Below are 21,047 nucleotides of genomic sequence, written 5' to 3'. Positions count from 1 at the left end.
CTTATGGCGTCATTAGGCAAGATAAAGTTACCTTGTCAATCCCATTTGGACAAAAATATCTTCTAGCTATAAATTACATTTTTACAGACATAAAATTACATAAAACGTACAGAAAAACAAGTTTACAAGTCTGTTACTGATACACTGATATTATTGCAGTAAAATTTGTCATAACCGGGCCTGGACTGTCCACACAGAGTAGGAGATGAAAAGAACAGCTACGAGAATTGAGCTCACCTGATTGCATATGTTGCAGTGAAAGTGGTCTCGCTTCTTCTTTTTGCAGAAAGGTCTGCCACAGCTCTGGCACTCGCTGAACATGATGTGCCTCTCCATTCCCGGAATTACGGGGCCCGCTGAGATGGTAGCAGTGGTCGGCTTCATTAGGAGCTTCATCAGCGGCTGCTGGTCGGAGTCGGGCACCGAGGAGGCCGTGCTCGAGGTTGGACTTGCACCGAGCCTATCCTTCTCTCCATCCTCATCCTCATTGTGATTGCCGTTGTCGTTTCCGGTTTTGCCTAAGCCAGCGCCCCCACTGTTGTTGCCACCGCTACTATTGGAGAACGCCGACAGCGGGTAGAAGGTTCCTGAGGACTTGACGACGGTCTTCTGGGAGCTGTCGCTCGCGGCAGGACTCGCAGTTCTGTCGTCATCGCTGGAGCAGGACTTCTTCTTTGGGGGCGAGGGGCCTTCGTCCTCTTCTTCTGGCAACGGCGAGCTGTTCGGCTGCTGTTGGAGGTGCTGCTGAGAACCGCTATGCTTCTGTTCGTGTAGGCTCATGGTCGAGTATCGGACGAACGAGTAGTTGCAGTTGGGTCGAGTGCAGTGGAAATGCCTGTTAACCTTGTTGCTGTGGCAGCCGGGAAGCCGGCAGTCAACGCTTCGGTCGTAGAAGACGAATCCCTCGATGATATCAATGTTGTCGTGGAAGTCTTTGGAATGCAGCACGAGGATGTCCTCGCGGTCGGTCACGTAGTGACAGCGCGCCTGGACGCAGTGGAAATGCCGCTGGCCCAAGAAGGCACACAGTTTGTCTGGACACACGCTGTTCTCAGGGAAGATGAAGAACCCCTCGTGGACCTGCAGAAAAGTCCGAGATATTATGTCATCTGTCGAGTACGCCGTACCTGGCTTTAGGGCAAATTGATATGAAAAAGGAAAAGCATGCTTACAGGTGCAGTGTGCAATGCACATGCAACATAAAGAAACAAGTGTCCTATAGGTTTAATACAGGCTAGTAGCACTTGTTACACTTCTAGACCCTAAGGCATTTGTTCCCAAGTGCTAAAGATATAATATGTGCAGTAGTTCCGCAGTCAAGGGGTCCTAAAATTAATAAATCACAAACATCGTAAGCCTGCGATATTTGGTACTATAAACGGGTATGTTTTCCCACGATAGCGTTAAAGGCCCCAGTCACCAGAAGATCCGGTGTCGGCACTGTGAGCGGAAAATCACGTGCATAGCTCTGGCAGGTGGTCCCCACAGAGCAACCTAGGAGGCAGGTGGGCCAACTAGGTCACGTGACCTTGCGGCGTCATCCCAACCTGCCCACCGGATAGTGTGAAAACTGGCCACCGTGCAGGTGGCAGTTAAATGAATGATTGGTCGCTCGAGGAGAGCAACCTGGGTCACGCAAGGCTCACTGCTGGGAGCACCTGCCATCCGAGGGCAGTGGCGCATCGCTTAACCGCTGCACCACTGTGCCAGGAGGGGTACAAGGACTCCTGGGGATCTACGAATGTAAAGCAGAGAATGACCTTCTGCATATGTGAAAATTAACCCATTACGCTATCGCGTCATACACTTAAAGGGGCTCTCAAAGGGGCTCTCAATAATGTTGCGGTATGCCTAGGAAGTTAAAGGATGCCGCTTCACAAATATCCTCCAGCAAAAATTGTTTTAATGCGTTTTGCGGAAGCTGCGTTATCTGTACTTAAAAATCTTAATTTCCGCGTTTTCGCGCCTATCTCTCTCCTCTCGTCACTTTTGCACACTGAAATGTCGGCGCTCCCACGCCAGCCCCACCCACTCGGTCTTTCTACCGGCTGCCGACGCCCGGGGGAGTTCCTCGGTGGGCGGAGCTTCCGGCCGCAGCCATGGTAGCTGCGTGACGTCAGAAAGAGTTGGCAGGGCGAACCAATGATAGCCCTCCGCTGGTGACGTAACGAGCGCTGCATGATGCGTAGTGCGCGGATTCGGACGAAAGTCCGGTACCGCTGGCTTCCCCGAGGTCTAAGCACGAAGTTTTTAAAATATATTGTAAATTATCGTCTCGCTTTTGAAGTCTTGTACACGGCATGAACGCTCGGGGGCCTACAGTCTACATAATGCAAGCGTATTATAGCCAACCTCAAACACACTTTTCAGGGACCCTTTAAGGCGGAGCTAAGTGTCCCCTGCAATTTTTATACTTCGCTTCATTGATTTCGCTTAAGGGTAACAGACTCGATTCCAAGGGGAGGGAAGAGCAGGAGGAGGTTGCAAAAATTTAGGTGGGCGACGAGCTAAAGAAGTTTGCTATTGTAGGGTGGCCACAGTTGGCACCGGACAGGGTTAATTGGAGAGATGTGGGAGAGGCCCTTATCCTGCAGTGGGCGTAGTCAGCCTGATGATTATGATGAATTTAGCTTCCTTAGATGGCATATTGTACAGGACGTCCCTGCGGTTTCATTGTACCTCTTTTCTTTTCCGAACGGAGCAGAGGCCTCATAATACTTGAAACGCAGCGATGCTGAGAAATGTTCACAAAACATGCTGCTAAACATTTTCATACGGCACTCACGTTAGGATTGGTGGCAGGCTGCGACGGGGCTGGTCCGGCAAGGGGTGTTGTTGCCTCTGGCTCGGACGACTCCTTTGGTTCAGCTTTGACCGCAGCCATTAGAGCAGCCTGCTCAGCAGAGTGCTTCTCCTGCTGCTCCAGTAGCTTCTCCTGGATGTGCTGATGCTGCTGCAGGAAATGCAGTGCCTGTTGGTTCTCCACGGTGAAGTCCATCCCGGCGGATCCCATTGGCATGCGCGCCATGCTGGAAGGGCCGGGCATCCCCATGAGTCCACCAGTGCCGCCCGGGCCTTGGAACGGTGGGAACAGGGTCGGCATGTTTTGACTAGATCCAGGTTTGGGAAGCTTAAAGCTTGCGTAGATGGCTTGTGACAGGTGAGGTGAGCTGGGACCTAGTGGGAACTGCAAAAAGAAAAAAGGAGGAGGACAGCCAGTCAGCCAACACCGATGTGGTAACTCATGTACTGTGTGAGAAGCGCGGTTATCATCATGGCCGGATCTTATTTCCCACAGAGGCATTATAAGTAAGGTCCAAATTTTTCTGCTACGGAAAATTTCTTGAAATGATAATAAATAACCTGCAATATTCCGCGGAACACATCAAAAAATGATTAAGAATGCATCTGACAGTGCATAGTATGAGTCATTCTTTTTTCTTTTTGCGCTTTACAAAGCAACTAAAGTGACCTTCGCCACCAGACTTAAAAGTTAAGAGGAGAAGCCAGCTTTTTAACGAGCTTGGGGCAACGTGCGCAGCGCGCGAGTGCAAAGGAGCATGTGGTTATGGATGTGGAAAGAAAGCGGTGCGGGTTGTTCGGTTGAACAGTCCGAGATTTTTTTTAAAGCTCTCCTGAATTCTCAGCTCCCCCTTCACGTTATATTCGTGCAGAGAAAGTAAATTAGTCATTTTTCTATCGTACTGCCGTTCCCACTGATGTCCGTAACAACAATTACGCGAAAAAATTCTAAATCTTAGGGTCCTTGCTTCTGTGGCTTTACACGAATCTACCGTTCCCACAGCTGCTCATTGCACTTTGGAAACCATGAGAGAAGCCCAAAAAGAGTAGGCAAGAAAAAAACTGAAAAAAACCTTGCGTTGTTTAGCTCATTACTGCCTCCATAAAAAAAAAAAGAAAGGTTCTCTGAAGAGTGTGAACTAATCCTGCACCATATATGGTTCTTATTTAGAACGTTCCATTTATTCGTGGATTAAAGGGCTTCATAGAATATGCTGCGGCAGCTGAGAGAGTGAAATATGCACCTCAATCATGCGGTTCTTTGGTGGCCGTCCCCGCTTGCGTCTGAACACGCCGTCTATAGGCACCGATGGGATGGCACTGAACTGGTCCCTGGACATGCTCAGTTTGGTCGTGTACTCATGCATCTTGTAGTGGTCCAGCCGCCGAAAGGGCTTGTCAGTACTGCTCACAATGTCCCTGCAACCATCCTGAAAAATCGCAAGAATTGTCATTAGTCACATAAAGAACGATTTCACTGCAGGTCACCTATTTCCACTGCCTCACTGCAAGCACCGTACATCTTCGGTAATGAAGAAACAGTGCTCAAGGGCATTTTGATATAGGCAACACTTACCCATTGGCAATGGTAGTGTTTTTCCTTTAACGTGAAGGGGCAATCAGGAGGGCATTCTCCATCGATGCTTTTTCCCACAGTGTGATAAAAGCATTGGGTTATCTGATCCTGATGTTCGTGGTTCCTGCAAGTGGCATATAAAACGATTATGTAGTCATACAATACCTAAAAAAACACTTAATGCTGATCACATCTTGGGGACACCAGTTAAACACAATGACCTCCAGAAAGAATAGATCAAAGACGACCCTAATTATCTAGCTAAATGTTAGCTGCGATTGTAGTGAAGTCTCACTTTGCATGTTCTTGTACTCCTCCAACATCTTTTCCAGGAAAAACCATGGTACAGTTGTCGGTGGTGCAGTGATAATGCTCGCGGTAGATAAACTCGCATTCTGGTCGGCATAGATCCGTTGGCGAGTACCTGCGCAGAGAAAAGAGAGACATATGATTTTCACAGTAAACTTTTTTCTAAGTGCACTGATTGCCGGCCCTTGCTCATAATCTACGACGCTTGCCGGTGTTAACACATGTGTGAGTGTCACGTTAGGTTGCTGCATATTATTCCACAAGCCCAGTTTATTATCCGCTCACATGTGCGTCTGCGCATGTTGGACTACCGGTATCTGCTTGTAGTTGTTTGCATACCAAAGCCGCAATGTTTCATTAACGTTATGATATTGAGCACAACCATAGGCAAAACGCGATCAAATAATTGGCTACTTTCGCTGGATGTGTGTCATAATGAAAAGAAAAACAAAAACGATTTGGTACATATTGCTTCCCGTACAGGACACATTTCATCTCAGTTGACACTTTGCCATGGCCTTTCCATTTCACGCATTGAGGAGAGATTGTTTATTAACACTTTATTCCCACAGTGGATAGGATTTATGTGTCGCCAAAGCAAATCTTCATCATCATCATGAACAAACGAATTAAATTAGCATAGGGTCAGCATAAATGAGAGCAGCGTGTAAGCATATACGAGGGAAGTGTGGGGGGGGGGGGGGGGGGGCGTTCTCACCTGACCATGTACCGCTGCCAGGTCTCCTCCACTTTTCCCGCATCTCTGGCGGCGTCGAGCGGCCGCTGACCGTTGCTCGGCGGCGCGCAGCCGTCGTCCTCTTTCGCGCTGGTGCCGAAGCCCTGACTGGTCGCAAAGTTGAACGCGAGGCCCGGGTGCATGGCGGCGCCCACGCCCGATGCGTTGGGCAGGAACGCCGACAGGAACGCCGGGTCGAGCACGTTGTGCGCTTTGGGCTGGCTCGCGTCGGGAGCGCCGGGCTGCTGCGGAGCCGAGCTGCCGTTACCGCCGTTGCTGCTGCTGAGGCCCATACTACCGAGCTGCTGCTTGCTGCCGTCGTACGCCAGCGCCTGGTGGTTCGTGGCCGCGAGCCCCTTGGGGTCGGGGGCCAGGCCCACTCCTCCGGACGCTGTCGTCACCGGCGTGGTGCCGGCGCCGATGGTGGTGCCCGGCTGGAGCGGCGACGTCCCGGAAGGTACCACGCCCCCCGGGAACATGCTCTGCACGGGCGAACTGCTCAAGCTCTGCTCGCACAGGGCCAGCTGCGGACGAAGAGCATGGAAATGAGGAAGCGGTTAAAGCGATATGCTCTTAGCAGAAGCTAAAAAGGAAGGCTAGACTATGACATTGCTGTTGAACAATCACTTTTCTTAATATCCCAATGCGTGACATAAAAATGAAACAATGGTTGGCACTGAAAAGAAATGTCTGTGTTTGCTATCAGTACCCTATTGGCGGCCTCTGAGCATAACACTCGGGGAATCGTTTCAGCTGTGTCTTCTCCCACAAGCTTTAGTTCAGCGAGGCGTTCTGTACTTAAGGGAAGGTTTGATTTCGCACTTTGAACGACTAATAAGAACAACGTGGCAAACAAGCATAACCCTGACGTGGTCACTCTACCATTAACAAATGGGGGGGTAGCTGTAGGAGCGTGCCTATGAGGGCGCAGTACCTGTTCGGCGGTTAGTCCCGGCGGCAGGTCGCCCGGCTGGCCGTAGCTCTTGAGCATGCTCTGGGCCAGCTTGAACTTGCGGTAGGCCATTTCGGTGTCCTGGCGCTCGTGCTTGCGCTTGTGGGAGTACAGCTGCCCGCTGGAATGCAGCACGTAGCTGCACCCCGGCCGGATGCAGTGGATGTGGTTGCAGATGCGCGAGAACCGACAGTTCTCGTACGAGCAGTGCTCGTGCTTCATGAACTTCTTGAAGCCGTCCTTGTTCAGCTGCTCGTCCTTGATGTGGTACGTCTTATGTTTCTCTGCGGGACAACGGGGAGGTGAACGTTAGAGCCAGCTATCAAAACAGTGACAATGGACTCCGAGTCAGCAGTCCCTGACATAAAGTCTGCAAAAGGTCACAGCGGCGATTCTGGGATCGTCATCCGTGATTACTCTGGACAAAATGACAGCATAGTAAAGAAGATCTACGCTCAAGAGTTTTCGGCCATGGGCCTAATGTTCCGACCGCTGAATGCGTACAGTCCAAAAGAGCATGTCATGGCTATCAGACCTGTTGAAGACCTTCCCGCTATAACTCATGAAACCTCATACTCGAGGTCTCAGCTTCCACTGTTGAGCAAGGTCGCTGAAGTTACCTAACGCAGCCCTAAAAGCTTGCGAGCTAAGCATAGATGCCACAGTTTATGTTTGGCCTACTGCAGGGCCCCTAGATCGAAACCAATAAATGCAGCACATTTACCAATGTCGGCCTTGTTCTTGAACGTGGTCTTGCAGCCTGGTCGGCGGCAGTGGAAGTGTGTGGTCCTCTGTCCGTAGAAAAGGCACGTGGGCGTGTTACAGTCCTCCGTGGCCCGGAACCTTTGGAAGCCTTCCTGAATTATGGCCGAATCTTTGCGGTGGTAGTTTGCGTGCATCTGCACGTCCGACGTGCTGATGTACACTTTGTCGCAGTTGTCCTGCGCAAGCACGAAACAGAAAGACGTGGTTATACTAAACAGACGCGGAAGAAACGGCAGCAAAAGACCTGTACAAGCCACACATGCAATCGTCTAACACTGTCAGCTGCTTGATTGAAGCAATTTGACCTTCAAGAATTCGTTGAACACAGTATAGAGTGGTGAACACCTCTAGCTCAGTGTAAAGTCCGCGTTATCCATCGAATTAAAAAGACCTGCTTAGCAATATATGAAATTTCTGGGGTTGCGGTACGGTTAGTGAACGGTTGCGTCAAAGAAACGGTTATGCGACGCGCCCACCTTTAGACAGTGGTAGTGGGTCTGCTTCCGGTTGTGAGCGCAGTTCGGGAACTTCTCCGAGCAGTCATCCATGGGGCTGTACCGCAGGAAACCATGCTGGAGGGACTCGTCCCGCTTCTTGTGCCACTTGAAGTGGCGGATCATCTCCTCCTTCTTCACGAACACCTGCGCAAACGCCAAGCGGAGAGGCCACTCCCGTAAGCACGGCATTCCGCTTAAGCCCACATATTATACAAAAAAAAGAGAGAACGTTCAAGCGGCCTCAGCGCGAACTTCGAAGCGAGTTACGAGTCGAGCTTTGGTAATGTTTAGAACGCAAGTTTTGATGCGAAGTTCAAAGGAGATGTGCCGCTAATGAAGGCTAAAAGCATTCCGTACTTGAAACGAACACATTTTTGCACTTCGAGGTCGGAGAGAGCTTCCGGAATTGGAGCAGCCATCTCCGACGCTCCGAAAGACCGGCAATAGGGAAATTGCTAGGTGGCAACTTCGTTCCGTACTTAGCTCCTACTTGGAGCCCTTCCACTGCTACCGCAAGAAAGGAGAGCGCGCTAAATTAGCCGCGAAAAGGCTTACTTCTTTCTTTCTAGTTCAACGCACAAGTGCGGAACGATCTGTGGCTGAAGTCACTCCAGCGAAGGGAAACGCATTAGGCGCGCATTTGCAAATGAAAACCAGTATCCATTATCATCAGGAGCAGGCGACGGGTGCTCGCGTAAAAAGGATAAGCGCTCGAAAGAAGGCGACCCGAAAGGTGCCGAGATACGAGAGCCGCGTGCGTCGGTATGGCGCCCCGAGGGCTCCGGCGTTATCACTCTACTACCAACTTCGCTCCCGCGACGACTGCTAAGACCACTCGCTCGTCGCACTATATTTCACGCCACTTCTTGGGGCACTCCGCGGTCGGCGCTGATAATACTATACGTGCCGAGAGTTATTACTCCAGTCTGACCAGAAATGAGGAGAAAAATAAGGTGCAGACGAAGGAGAATGCAGCGTTACTGCGGTAATCAAGTCCCGCGCATTCATTTTTTGCACGCCCCTTAAACGAGGATCGTCGTTCTGCAGCATTTTTCGCCAACTTTCGTTTCTTTATTTTTTCTTGTTTTTTGTTTTCTCCCGCTTGCCGTCTGGTATTCCGTCTCTCTCTGAGAGCAAGGCAGCTACACTCATAACTTTATTTTACTGCGTGGCGCCTTCCCCCAAAACTACGCTCCCTCCTCCAGGAAAAAAAAAATATATACATATAAAGGAAACGCTATGGAGAGGTCAAGACACGATGGGCGCGCAACGAGTTCGGGGGTGTTTTGAGAGCCCACCGTGAGCACGAACTTCGCGGGGAACGGCGAAGTGGGGGAGCATAAACTTTGGAGGCGGTTGAAAGAAAAAAAAAAAGAAGAGGACAGTAATAACAGGCGTCCAAGGTCGAGCGCAGGAGCTCGTTGAATAGTGCTGTTTATATTCGGGCTACGCGGCCGTCTTTACGTGGTTAAGCTTCTCTCGTTCCTTGCGCAAATACGTGCGAGACACGGCTCCTCCAATCGGGAGGGCAGATAAAGATTTTTTAAAAAAATCTTGCCTCTTAATTTTAAGATGCAAGTCACGATCACACCTGAAGACGCTCATTTGTGCGGCTTCCTCAGACACACCAAAGCGCGTTAATGCTGAACTGCACTAATTTGACGCGCACTATTCACAGAGCAAGAAAGTTGACATACTATACGCAAAACTGTGCACAGTACATAGCTTTCTCTGCATGAGGCAGAGAACCCTGATACGCGCATTTTAACCTCGTGCTGTGTACGCACAGTCCCCTGCAAAACGCTGCAGAACAGGTTTAATCACTCACGGCTACAAATGCAATTTTGTCCCGCGACCGCATATGAAAACGCCGTGCAGTCCTCAAAGCAACGGTTGTGGCTTCGGCTGCTATTCCAGCCATCAGATGAAAGCTACAAGCATGGAGGAAGTAAAGATGAGGAGATGCTCTCGCTATCCGAGCTGCAGACCAAAAAGTGTCCCGGAAGTGACGTGCTTTTGCTAGGATTATAGGTGAGTTTCGATACCTGGGCGCCGCCATGTTTGTTTTACTCGAGCGCCGCCTACCGCCGACGCCATCTTGGACTGATAATGTGCAGCCGGTGGGCTGCAGACGAAGCAGCGTGCGATCTCTGAAAGTGTCATTCGCCCGTTTTATTCCTGCCAAGCCTAGAAATTTTGGGTGGGCGTTCGCCTCGTGTCCATCCTCGTTTGTGCTATGCCATTAGCTCCTGCAATAACCAACTGGGAGCAAGCGACCGTTCCTCAACGCAGCGAACGATCAGCATCGGTGAGTGCCATGCTCGCAGTTCACGCGTGCTTTTTGTCGCCGGTTGCCTGTAGGGCGAATGCGGCACGGTGTTGCATGTTAGAAAAACGCAAGCAAAATGTGTTGAAACACAAGATCGCAGGAGAGCAATGAATATCTAGTTTTTCGTGGAGCGCAGTTTTTCATGAACTCTCTCGCTGCCTGCTTGGACATGGCGAGTGTGACAGTTTAGATGCTGAGCTTGCGACAGAGTACCCCGTTTACAAACTGAACATTTTGGAAACAGCGAGTACATGACCGAAACGAATCCACTTCTGATGATTAGAATGTTTGTTTGCGGAGATACGCGCGATGAAATTGAAATTCGGCCCCTCCTGCCGCTTGCGTAGGGCTGTTCGTACTACGAGCGATACAAGCCAGTTGACTGAAAGCAATTCGCATTCTCGCCTTCTCCGCTCCCGCCAGTACTCACTGGTGCACAAATACCAGAAAATGTGCAGTTACACGATCTAATAGGTTGGTACGCTAATGGAACGTTATTACCACATACACTGACATATGTTAGGGTGGGCTGTCTAAAAGGAAAGTAAAATAATAGAGCCCGGCCCGCACCCACTTACACTGACAGGCAGAATCGCCGCACCTGTGTTGAGAATTCCAATCTCAATCGGATCGGGGCACTGCTCAAGTCGCTGCGTTTGTTGTATCTCTGGCACGGTTATGCATAGTGTGGATTTTTTTACAGTGCATTCGATGCGATTTCAGTCGAATAATTTATTACAATGCGTGGCAGAGTTTACCGTCCTGTGCATGCCGTGTATTTTTTCATCTTACGTTGCCATGGCTGCATTTTTCCTCACTTTGCAGTTGGGTAAAAGTTCATGTCGCCGCTTCTATTCATGCCATGCTGTGCAAATTAAATTAGTATTTTTGCACTAACGACATGTTTATTTTTTTCAGGTGGCGATCCCCACACCCTCCCGATATTGACGATCATGTGGGGCGGCGAAACGAAGTGGCCAAATTTGTGAAGTCCTCACATAGTGTATTGCTGAATTAAAAGAACTTTGCCAAAGCCGTCGAAATACTTGATCTCTTAAAATTATGCACAGATTACAGTTTGGTAACCCAGGCGCTGCGCTTCGTTCCGCGCCCGATATTAGGCACAGGCAGTGGGTTTGTTTCTGTCTGTATTTCGTTCACAAAGTGCGCTAACGTTTAAGCTTTTTGTTGGCGCAAGTATTTTTTGTTCAACTACGCCCACTGCCAATGCAACTCGGGACCGGCGGAAAAGCGGTGAAGAAATGGACACCGCAGACGTGCTGAGACCTTCACATAACATGGTGCACGTAAATACTGGGGGCGTTTGTTTTTTTCTACTTTCGTCGACTATTTCCGCAACTGACAATAAAACAATGATGTCTAGAAGACGTTGGTGTTTCGTACAACATTGCTGCTTTTGTTGTACAGACGCAAACACGCGCTTGACCGGTAGCTAAGCAGCCGCGGCCGTTGCTCCGCGCGCCGGATTATCAGCCCAGGGGAGGACGGCAACAGTGGGGTGCCGCGCAGCGCACGTGTTTGAGAGTATTTCTCCCTCTCCTGCCCGCTCCTCGTAAAATGGTGTATAGGTGAGGTGCGTTTCCAGATTCAGCGCAGAGGCTCATGGGTAAGTCGTCTGCTACCGCTACTTCCGGTTCCAAATTTCTCCCCCTACCCGCTTGCTTCACAGCAGTCGCTGTGTTAATTCGCTTCTTACACTAATTTATTTTCACTGCAACACCGCTGATTGTATTGCATCGTCGCAAGACCAACTAGACGTCAGCTCTGTTCTGCTTCGTAGCGTTTCTTCGCATGAAGTACAACCAAAATAGTGCAAACGGTAGGAGGTTTTCTATGCGTATGCAGTGCGATGTGTTAAGACTCGCTGTGCGCGCGGTTGCATGTGTGGATAGTCTGCTAGCCCACTGACAGCTTTTACACCCTTTGAGGCAAATACATCTATCGTTTGCTAAACTGTGCAAGCTCAACCTTCGTTGTGTTCGTGGTGCAGCAAAAAAAAAACAACAACAAACTAATATATAATGAGCAACGCGTTAAAATAGTTCAACCGCGCACACAGTCGACTGCCGTGCATACGCCGAACAGCCAGCCTATGCTGGCAATATTAGAATCCACGAGAAAACACTCTTACCTTTCATTATTGTTAATTTCTGCACTCAGGACGTGTTCATAAGCAGCACGCGCTGATCTTACGGTGATGCTGTGCAATACGCAATGTCGCAGCACAAACAGATTAGCGAATAAACAATGCCCGAATGCACGGCAATTGCAATGCAGAAGGCATTGCGTGGAAGAAATTTGGAACCGGAAGTAGCTGGCAGACGATTTTTTCATGGTTGCTTGCATTCACTTGGGAAACGCACCTCACCTATTGGGAGTCTTTGGCAGACGGCGCACCAATGGTAACGCTGGTTGCAGTGGCGTCGTCTGCTGCAATGCCTGCTGCGCATGCGCAAACGCGCTGAGACAGCGGCCAAGCAAAGGGGGCGACGGGGGGGAGCTGGCTTCAAAAAATGTGACGTAACCGCATCTCCTGAGGTCTTTCCTTCCTCCATGGCTACAAGGTTTCAAACAGGGCCTTCGCGAGTACCTTCTGTGCATCGCGTTTGCTCGTTCGCGTTGCCTGTATAGCATGGGTCTGCGACAGGGTGCGTTGCAAGACTGCCACGCGAGGTGTTACGAAGCGTTTCGTGCATGCAAACAGGTTCAGCAGCGAGACGGAACGGTTTTCTGCCGCCCTGACCTGCCCTGCGCACACACCTCGGGCGGCGGAATTTCCCGCCAGTTTCGTGTTTTCCGTTTACGACCGTCCACGCCTGTTTTCCTTTTTATTTTTATTCCGGAGACTCGTGCCCATAATTGCGCTGAGCGCGGCCTGTTTTATGGCCAACTCGTCTCTCTCTTTTTTTCATTTATGTCTTTCCGCAGTCACGAGTGCGTTTATACGTGAGAGTATACGGGCAGCTCAAGCAGGCAGAATAAGTGCCGGGAAGTGCCTTCGGAGTTTACTGAATTCTGTCCAGTCGGCAGCCAAAGGAACAAGCCGCTCGGCCTCCGCAACGGACAGGTAAGCAGAAGGACTCAATTAATAATAAACAAAAAAAGATGTAAGCGGATCCCGCACACCCGGCCGATTGCGATAGGTAAGAATGAGTGAAACATCATGACGTGCACGGTACATCCGCATTGGCGTCAAATATAACATGGGGAGGGGGGGGGGGGGGGGGGGGAGGCTCCTAAGAGCAGTAAGGTTTCTTAGAACGCACTGAACGAAGAAACAAAAAATACAGCGTAGCGAACTTCCTGTTGTTTTTAAGTCCTGATAATAAGCACTTTAATAAGTCGTGGGCAGAACAAGGTAGTAGCTGAACACTGTTGAACATTCGGTATGCGCAAATAATGTTCCTCGCTTCGACCTCTTGCAAGCTGTTCAACGACAGGAACGTGAGGTAACACGGAGCTCATCAAAGAGGCCGAAGCTACCTACTGACCTCTATAATCCACCCCAGGTGGTCGAAATTTCCGGAGCCCTCCACTACGGCGTCTCTCATTGCCTCAGTCGCTTTGGGACGTTAAACCCCATAAACCAATCAACCTCTATAATCCACCTTTACCACACAAAGTTCGCGCACATCCGGTTACGTTTTCCGAGCCTATATGTGACATCTACGGGACAGACACAAAGGCAAGAAGTGCAGAAGCTCACCCTTGAGTTGCAGTCGAGACAGTGGAAGTGTTCCCGGTAGTTGAGGTCCTTGCAGTAGTTGCTACCACACTGAGTCGCACTGGAGTACCTGTGAAGCACGAAAACTCCGCCAGTCAGCGCCTTCGTCATCCTCGAAAGGACCCTCCCATATGGCAGAGTACGGTCAAACGTCTCACCTGCGCACGTAGCGGGAATAGTCGATGGGCGGAACCTTTGGCTGGTCCAGCTTTACCGACAGACAGTTGGCCAGGTTGGTGCTCATAAGACCTGGGGAGACAACGCAATACCGCACGCGTACAATGAGCGCAAGTTAGTCGGTAATAGGACAAGGCAGAAACAGAAAGTTCGCAGAACACTGAGGACGCAGGCTATTCAGGTTCTGGAGAGCAAGATCTGAGAGTTTGCTGCGCCTTGCTCGGTCCTCGCATTATTTGGCACCTCTGAGAAAAGAGGTATCGACGAGGCTGTATTCATTACCACGTCGGACAAGAAAGTAGTCGTATCTGGTTAGCTTACACTGCGGTTAATAAAGCAAATCGTGTCATGTTTTCACTGAATCAGTTCAGTCTATCGATTCACGGTCACACGGAATATCAGGAAGCCGGTTGTGCATGAAGGACGATGCAGTCAAAGCCAAGTATACAGTCAAAAGACGCCGCACGACTCGTTTAGTTAGGCTAACCACGTAATCGAGCAACGAAAACGGTTTGTGTCTAAGCCAAAAAAAAAAAAAGACGGCGGACTGGCAGCTTGCCTACCGGCATGGAGTATTTGCAGGAAAGCCGACATTAAAGGCCGAAAACTACGCAAACTGTCGCAGCAAGGTGTGGCCGCACATAACCACTCAGTGGAACGATACACTGTTGCGCCCTCTGTCAGGACCGGTGGCAGTTGCATTACATGGCCAATGCGCACGCACGGCAACCGACACGGGGCGAAATCGCGCTTCATTACACCCGGTGCGCGTGTAGTGGCTTGCTAATTGCCGCAACGCTGCTGCAGCAGCAACAGGCACGGGCGCGAAGGCGGTGCTACTGGCTTCGCGTAATCTCGGAGGCCTCCTTTGTACGGGCGCATGCGTGCGGCACGCTTTCTGGCCACGGAGGCGACCACGCGCCTCGACTGCAGCGACGTTTCGGTTAGCGCCTGTGGGTTCCTCGCGGCTGCGATCAGGCCATCCATCACGGCTGTCTTCTTGGCTCTCTCCCACTCGCTCTCCGAGGCCGCAACGTCCGTGCGTGTCTCTCTCATGAGGTGCGTCCTACCCACCCGCGGCTATTGTTGCGTGTACGGTGAACCGAGCCCCCACCGCCGGGCAAAAAATAAATATAATACATTAAAGGAAGCGTCTCGCAACACTATCTGCGATGTTCGTTTTGTTCTCGTTTACACGCACGCTGGCAGAGTGGGCAGGTCGCCGCATTATCATACGAAAATTAAAGCGATCGAACCCAGCCACCGGTTGGTCACATGCCGAACGTTTGCCGCTTCCCATCTTTTTTCTCATTTTTTTGTTCGTTTACCTTCACTTAGTTTTTCTATGTACTTGTTAACTTTGCCCGTCACAAGCGGAACCAATTTTGAACACGACATTCCCGCTCTCAGTTTTTTTTTTTTTAATCTTTGCTTGGTTCACGTTTGCACAGCTCCTCTTTGTTGATAAAGTTTCTTGCGACGACCTTCGTGGATATTTGGCGACAAGCAAGCCGAGCGTAAAAATATGCATGCCCAACGACTTTAGTCGGAAAATGCGGTTGGGACACAGAGGAAAGCAGTTCTGGGCACACCTAGATGAAGGACTGTAGTAAGAGGTTTGGTATGCCTTGAAAATGAAGCATCCCTCCGGCTGCACAGCTAGTGCCGGTGAAACAGATTTCACCACTCGTAACAACAAAAAAAGAAAACATATTAAGCGTTTTTTTCACACCAAAAGAGGATGATTACGAGAACCACCAATAGTCAGCCATCAGGAATGCAGCCTGCACTGAAAATATCACTGATTTCCCAGGATGTGCGCTGCCGGATAAAAAATGGGGAAACCCCGAGAGAACGAAAATAAAAATAGCGGCTGTCACAGTGCACGTTTTTTTTGTTTTTTTTTAGGGGGGGGGTTCTTATTTAGCTATACAGGGTGTTTCACCTAAGACTTTCTGCAATTTTTAAAAATAAGCTATTTGAATTAGATGCGCGCTTTTTCTGGCATAGCATTGTCAGTGGTGTAGTACATCATAATTCAACTAAGACGTGCTAACTAGCAGGCTTGTTAACCAATATTTAATAGTTAACTTTTGAACTATTACCGTTGGGCTCCTTAATTACTGAGAGGCATGCAGCCCACCGTAAGTAATGTCCATATCCGTTTTTAGAATTGCGAGAACGCGATTATCTTCGGCGCTGTGGCCCAACAAATTTCGCCTACATCGCGCCAAAATACATGCGGTTTGAGAAGCTTGCAGGCAAAGCAACCTCTCCAGTGAGCCTAACTCGTCGAAATAGCCAAAATTTGTTGGGCCACAGCGCCGAGGATAATCGCGTTCTCGAAATTCTAAAAACGGATATGGACATTGCTTACGGTGGGCTACATGCCTCTCAATAATTAAGGAGCCCAACGATAATAGTTTAAAAGTTAACTATTAAATATTGGTTAACAAGCCTGCTAGTTAGCACGTCTTAGCTGCATTATGATGTACTACACCACTGACAATGCTATGCCAGAAAAAGCGCGCATCTAATTCAAATAGCTTATTTTTAAAAACTGCAGAAAGTCTTAGGTGAAACACCCTGTATAGCTCGGACAAATAGCTTAATCGACGCCCACAATGATTCAGACTTTCCATAACACCGGTTGCACACTCACCGGTTGCCACCGGTTGGACACTCATTAAAAAAGTTCATCGGGCCGTCTCTCTTTTCAGTCCGTGTGAACTACGGAGGAGATGGACCGGCCACGCAGTCCACATTACAACGTCGTGTCCGATGACATGACACCTACCTTCCTAGTAGTCTCAACTCAAAGAAACGTCACCGTCTCTCGTCCCAGTTAGGCCAATAGCGTCTACCGTAAAAAACCGAAATAAAAGAAGAAGAAAAAAAACACCAGGCGGAGCGGAGGGCCTCGCAGTCCTTGCTGCGCATTATCTGGGTGCCGCTGGTTGTTTCCGATGGCTATCGATCCCTGTCGCCCGCATCTCTCGCCCTCGCGCTGTCGGGCTCAAAATGAATCGGCCTTACACAAGGCCTCGATCGCGGGCGTTCTTCTCCTCTCTTCTTTCTTCTCTTCTTTCTTTTCCTCTCCTTCATTCCTTGACCGGCGTGCATGGCTGCGCGGTGAGAAGCCTCCGAGTCGTCGTCGTCGTCGGGGGCGCTGAATCTCCCAGCGGGGGAAAGGGGGACGACGCAATTGGAAACGTTACTCGCGTTTCGGGAAAAACCGGCCCCTGACAATTAGGCGCATGCGTCCGGCTTTTAGCGAACCGTTGGGGCGTGAAGGGAGGCGATAGCGAGCTCTCGTTTCTCTTTTTTCCCATGGCATATGTAATGCCGGAGTGAGGCCGCGCATCAACCAGACTGCCTATATATAAATATATATATAAGTATATATACGTAGAGTGCATGCGCCGCTGCATGCGAGGGTATGCAGTAAGGTAATATCGTAGCCTCCGTGCTCGGGTAGAGGAGGCCGAGTGCTGATTTTTGTCCGTTCCATTTCCAATCGCCGAGTCAAACTTCGCCGCTGCCAAAGAATGCGCTCGGATAAGACGGAACATGACCTTCAGGAAACCAGGCATCGCGAGCGATCGCCGAGCGAAAGCACGGAAAGAGCGAATTCTCGCATAATTTTCTTTGCTTCGTTCCTTTTTAAAGTCCTCCCAGTCCACTGCAGGAAGATGGAAGGTTAGGCAGGGAAAAGAAAGATTCCGAAACGGCAGCGCGGGTCTGTATAACTTGGCGACGGCGGCGATTTGGCGACTTAGCGACTAGATGGATTGCCCACTCCAGACAGCGTTCACGACTACATAGCCTCTGACCTTCGCGATAAGACCCAGTTCTAGTTTAAGGGTCCACGGAAAGCTTCGCGATAACTGATAGGTGAGCGCGCTTACTTTTTTTTTGTAATTTTTATTGCAACGCGCGGCAAGGACCAGCAGTCGACAGAAAGAAAACAACCGCTTCCCAAGTTCCCACCCTTGGATTCGACGCTGGAGAAAGCAAATCCTCGAGATGAAGCACGGCAAATGTCGATTGGTAACTTTCTGAGGGCAGCAAGCACGGATCAGCTCGCATACATCATTTCCGCCCTTCAACGAGTTTTGGAATTGCAATCTACCAGCAAGCTATCCCCCCCTCCTCTCCTATACACACACATGCACTCAAGTATGGCTGGGAAGAAACAGGTCATTTGGCCGAAACATGCACGTGAACGTGTAAAGAAAAGTCATGATAGCTGCGACTTTTAAGTTTAGGGACACTGGGTGAGCTTTTCTCAATTGCGGTCATTTCGCACGATGTCGAAGCTACAGGTGCTACAGTTAATGTCAGATCCAGTTGTACACCGCGAAAGGTTTTTTCCTATATAGTCTCTAGACTCTCGAGAGACAAATCCTAGAGAAGAGTCTATAGGCTATAGAGAGTCTACAGACATAGAACGGTATAGACAGTCTACAGAAAATCTATAGATTTATGGCCATGCACTTTTAGTAGACTTTTGTCTATAGACAATGAAAAGACGAAAAGAAATATACATAGGAAGGTAATAGAGTATATAAGAAGTCTATCAACTGTCTATAAACTATCTTTATAAGGGTCGAGTCTTGTGTGCGTTTCTTTAAGGATATGTAAGCACAGCTGCGTTGATCTGTTTTCAAAGCTGTTTTCACCGCCAATCTATAGTTGACGACTGGGCGCGACAACTCGGCCCCTATAACTAGAATTCGCGTGGTCTCTCGACGAGATCAGTTCTCCTTTATTGTTTACCGCGTGACGGAGGCAGCGCAGCGCGCGCAACAGCCGCTGCAAAACAGCAATCACAAAGATGTTGCGCGACTCGGCGTCAGCGCAGGCGAGCGACGCTGGCAAACAACGCGACAGACTTGCAGCTTTGGGAGCAACCTTGCTTTTTCTGGCATCTGAAAGTGGGCCTGTATATCTGTTCCTTTCTCGAAGCTCGCGTCGCGAGAAACGGTCTGTTCTCGCATATACGCGTTTTCTTGCTTCTAAATGTCCCCCCCCCCCCCCCCCCCCCACACACACACACACCCCTTGTGTCTGGTTTGTGTCTACTGCCACGCGCTCTAACAGGCGCAGTATTTTATGCACGCCTAGCTTAACCAGGCCGGCCAACAGGAACCTCGTGCGGCCGTTTCCCAAGCGCGTTAGAAGGAAACGCCTCTCGGTGTAGGCTGACCCTAACCCTAACTAATCGAACTGTCCCATCGGAGCTCCATAAACAAGTTTCGCGCCGAAGAGACGAAAAGAACGTGGTGCAACTTCGTGAAAACGGTTCGTGCTTGCATTTATATGGGTCGTTCCGCGCGAATGTCTCAGCGACGCCAGAATAGTTTCTCGCTTTTGTAATGAAACTCAAACGCGGTAGCTATAAATCCGTGCTGTCCAGCGGCGCAAACGGGCTGTTGGATACGATACGATAGGAAACTCAAACAAATGTGACGCTTACGAGTGGATATAATCAGCTTACTCCGATTTTTTTTTTTTTTTTTTTTACATAAAGAAACTCAACTATAGTAGGATACAACTTAAGAAAACAGCAGTTGATAACATTGGGCCATGGTCCACGGCATCTTGTATTACTCCGCCAGTCAGTCACAAAAGTAAGCGAAATCAGGTTTTTAACGTTTGAATTTATTAAAAAAGCCATGTTATCAAAATTTTAGAGCTTGTACCGATTAGCTTCTTTTCAGGAAACGAGAAAAGTTTTAACAAAGGACTACTTTTTTTGTCGTGGAGGAATTCTGTGCGGCGGTCCTGAATGTGGGCGGAGCTTCACTGCAGACTTAAGTTGTATCCAACTGTACCAGAAATTGTGCTGGGAGCCTGCTGTGCTGTTCTCTTCAAAGTGAAAGCTAGTTAATTAATGACGTTGCATTTTATGGCGCATAAAATCTAACGTCACTAGTTCCCTCAAGCCAACTAGTTAATTAATGACGTTGCACTTTATGGCGCATAAAATCTAACGTCACTAGATAACTGCAGAGGCAGTTCCCTCAAGCCAACAACGAAAGCCGTAGTCGTCGGCTTGCTTTATGGATACAGGAAACCTCTATTTTCTCAGAAAGCAATGAAGACAAACCGATATTTACTATTCACGGTTACCTCACAAGTGCAAGTTTTACCCTTATAAAGTGGTCTCTAGAGCATCTTATGGCCTCTATTGCCTTCTTATAAGAATTTCCTTTTGTCTATTCATAGTCTATAAATTCTGTATGGACAAAAGTCTACTAAGAGTGTAAGGCCATAAATATATAGATTGTCTATAGGCTGTCTATGGAGTTTGTATTGCCTATATACTAGTCTATAGGAGTTGTGGATAGAAAGTCTATGGACATAATAGACAAAAGTCTAAGGAAAGTTTATAGTCAATCTAAAAACATTTTTAGAAGGATATGCAGTGGTTTCAATCGGTACAAAGCATTTTAAGCGGGAACTTGCTGCTTCGCAGATACTTTCTTTGTGCTCTACTGCTTTTCGCACACGGAAAGACGAAAAAAAAAGAAAACTGAAGAGGGCGTTAGTGCAGAACCCATAATCAACGTTTCCCAGGGTAATTTTTATTCTAAAAATATCACCCGAACACCGAGCTTCGAGCGCAGTTTCCCCGCATTCGCGTCCCACTGCCGACACTATCTCAAACGCCCGTTAACACCGGACCACTTCATAACACTCGCAGAGCTATAGAGGGCGTTGCTACCAGAGCAGCATGCACGTCGCGCGCGCGGGAGAGAAAAATTCGGCCGCGTGTAAAGGGCCACACACAGGCTCCAAGCCGCAACGGGCGCGTCGCATCTGAAAAGACCGCTCGGCGTGGAATGACCCATTTTTCGCCTTTTGATTCCCCTCTCAGGCGGCTGGGCGCATACCTTACTGCCGTTATCTCCTCATCGGCAGCCCATTCATCGCAGCCCTGCCTGACCAAACAGAGTCCTTGGCCGCACGCTTAGGGACGGCGGCGCCTCCGCGACTCGGCGACACCTGTACGCATACTCGCGATAGTTCTTTTCCAAAGACGACGTCGCGAAGCGTAGGTCGGAGAACCGCGGCTACAAAAGTACATAACTCCTCCAGTCGACTCGTAAACCAACCAGCTCCCTCAAAAAAAAAAAAAAGGAAAGGCCAAAAC

General features: G+C 49.4%; 1 protein-coding gene across 7 annotated transcripts in view; it reads right to left on the bottom strand.

The window, feature by feature from the left end:
• LOC149364638 (uncharacterized) overlaps positions 1–21,047 on the bottom strand; it is a 510,000-nt gene that overhangs the window by 5,370 nt on the left and 483,583 nt on the right. For all 7 annotated transcript variants that reach the window (XM_089574597.1, XM_089574596.1, XM_089574598.1 and 4 more), the window contains 11 exons: positions 13,870–13,960; positions 13,694–13,781; positions 7,617–7,781; positions 7,100–7,316; positions 6,358–6,659; positions 5,406–5,947; positions 4,674–4,802; positions 4,379–4,502; positions 4,047–4,232; positions 2,786–3,187; positions 238–1,080 (listed from right to left, as the gene is read on the bottom strand). In XM_089574597.1, the coding sequence (XP_089430723.1) occupies positions 238–1,080; positions 2,786–3,187; positions 4,047–4,232; positions 4,379–4,502; positions 4,674–4,802; positions 5,406–5,947; positions 6,358–6,659; positions 7,100–7,316; positions 7,617–7,781; positions 13,694–13,781; positions 13,870–13,960 (3,089 nt within the window). The remainder of the gene's footprint in view (positions 1–237; positions 1,081–2,785; positions 3,188–4,046; positions 4,233–4,378; positions 4,503–4,673; positions 4,803–5,405; positions 5,948–6,357; positions 6,660–7,099; positions 7,317–7,616; positions 7,782–13,693; positions 13,782–13,869; positions 13,961–21,047) is intronic.

The sequence above is a fragment of the Amblyomma mixtum genome, chromosome 2 (genome assembly GCF_055824585.1).
Source record: "Amblyomma mixtum isolate Tamu chromosome 2, ASM5582458v1, whole genome shotgun sequence".
Lineage (NCBI taxonomy): Eukaryota > Metazoa > Arthropoda > Arachnida > Ixodida > Ixodidae > Amblyomma > Amblyomma mixtum.
Note: the sequence above shows the minus strand (reverse complement) of the source record. Positions and strands in the feature narration are given on the sequence as shown.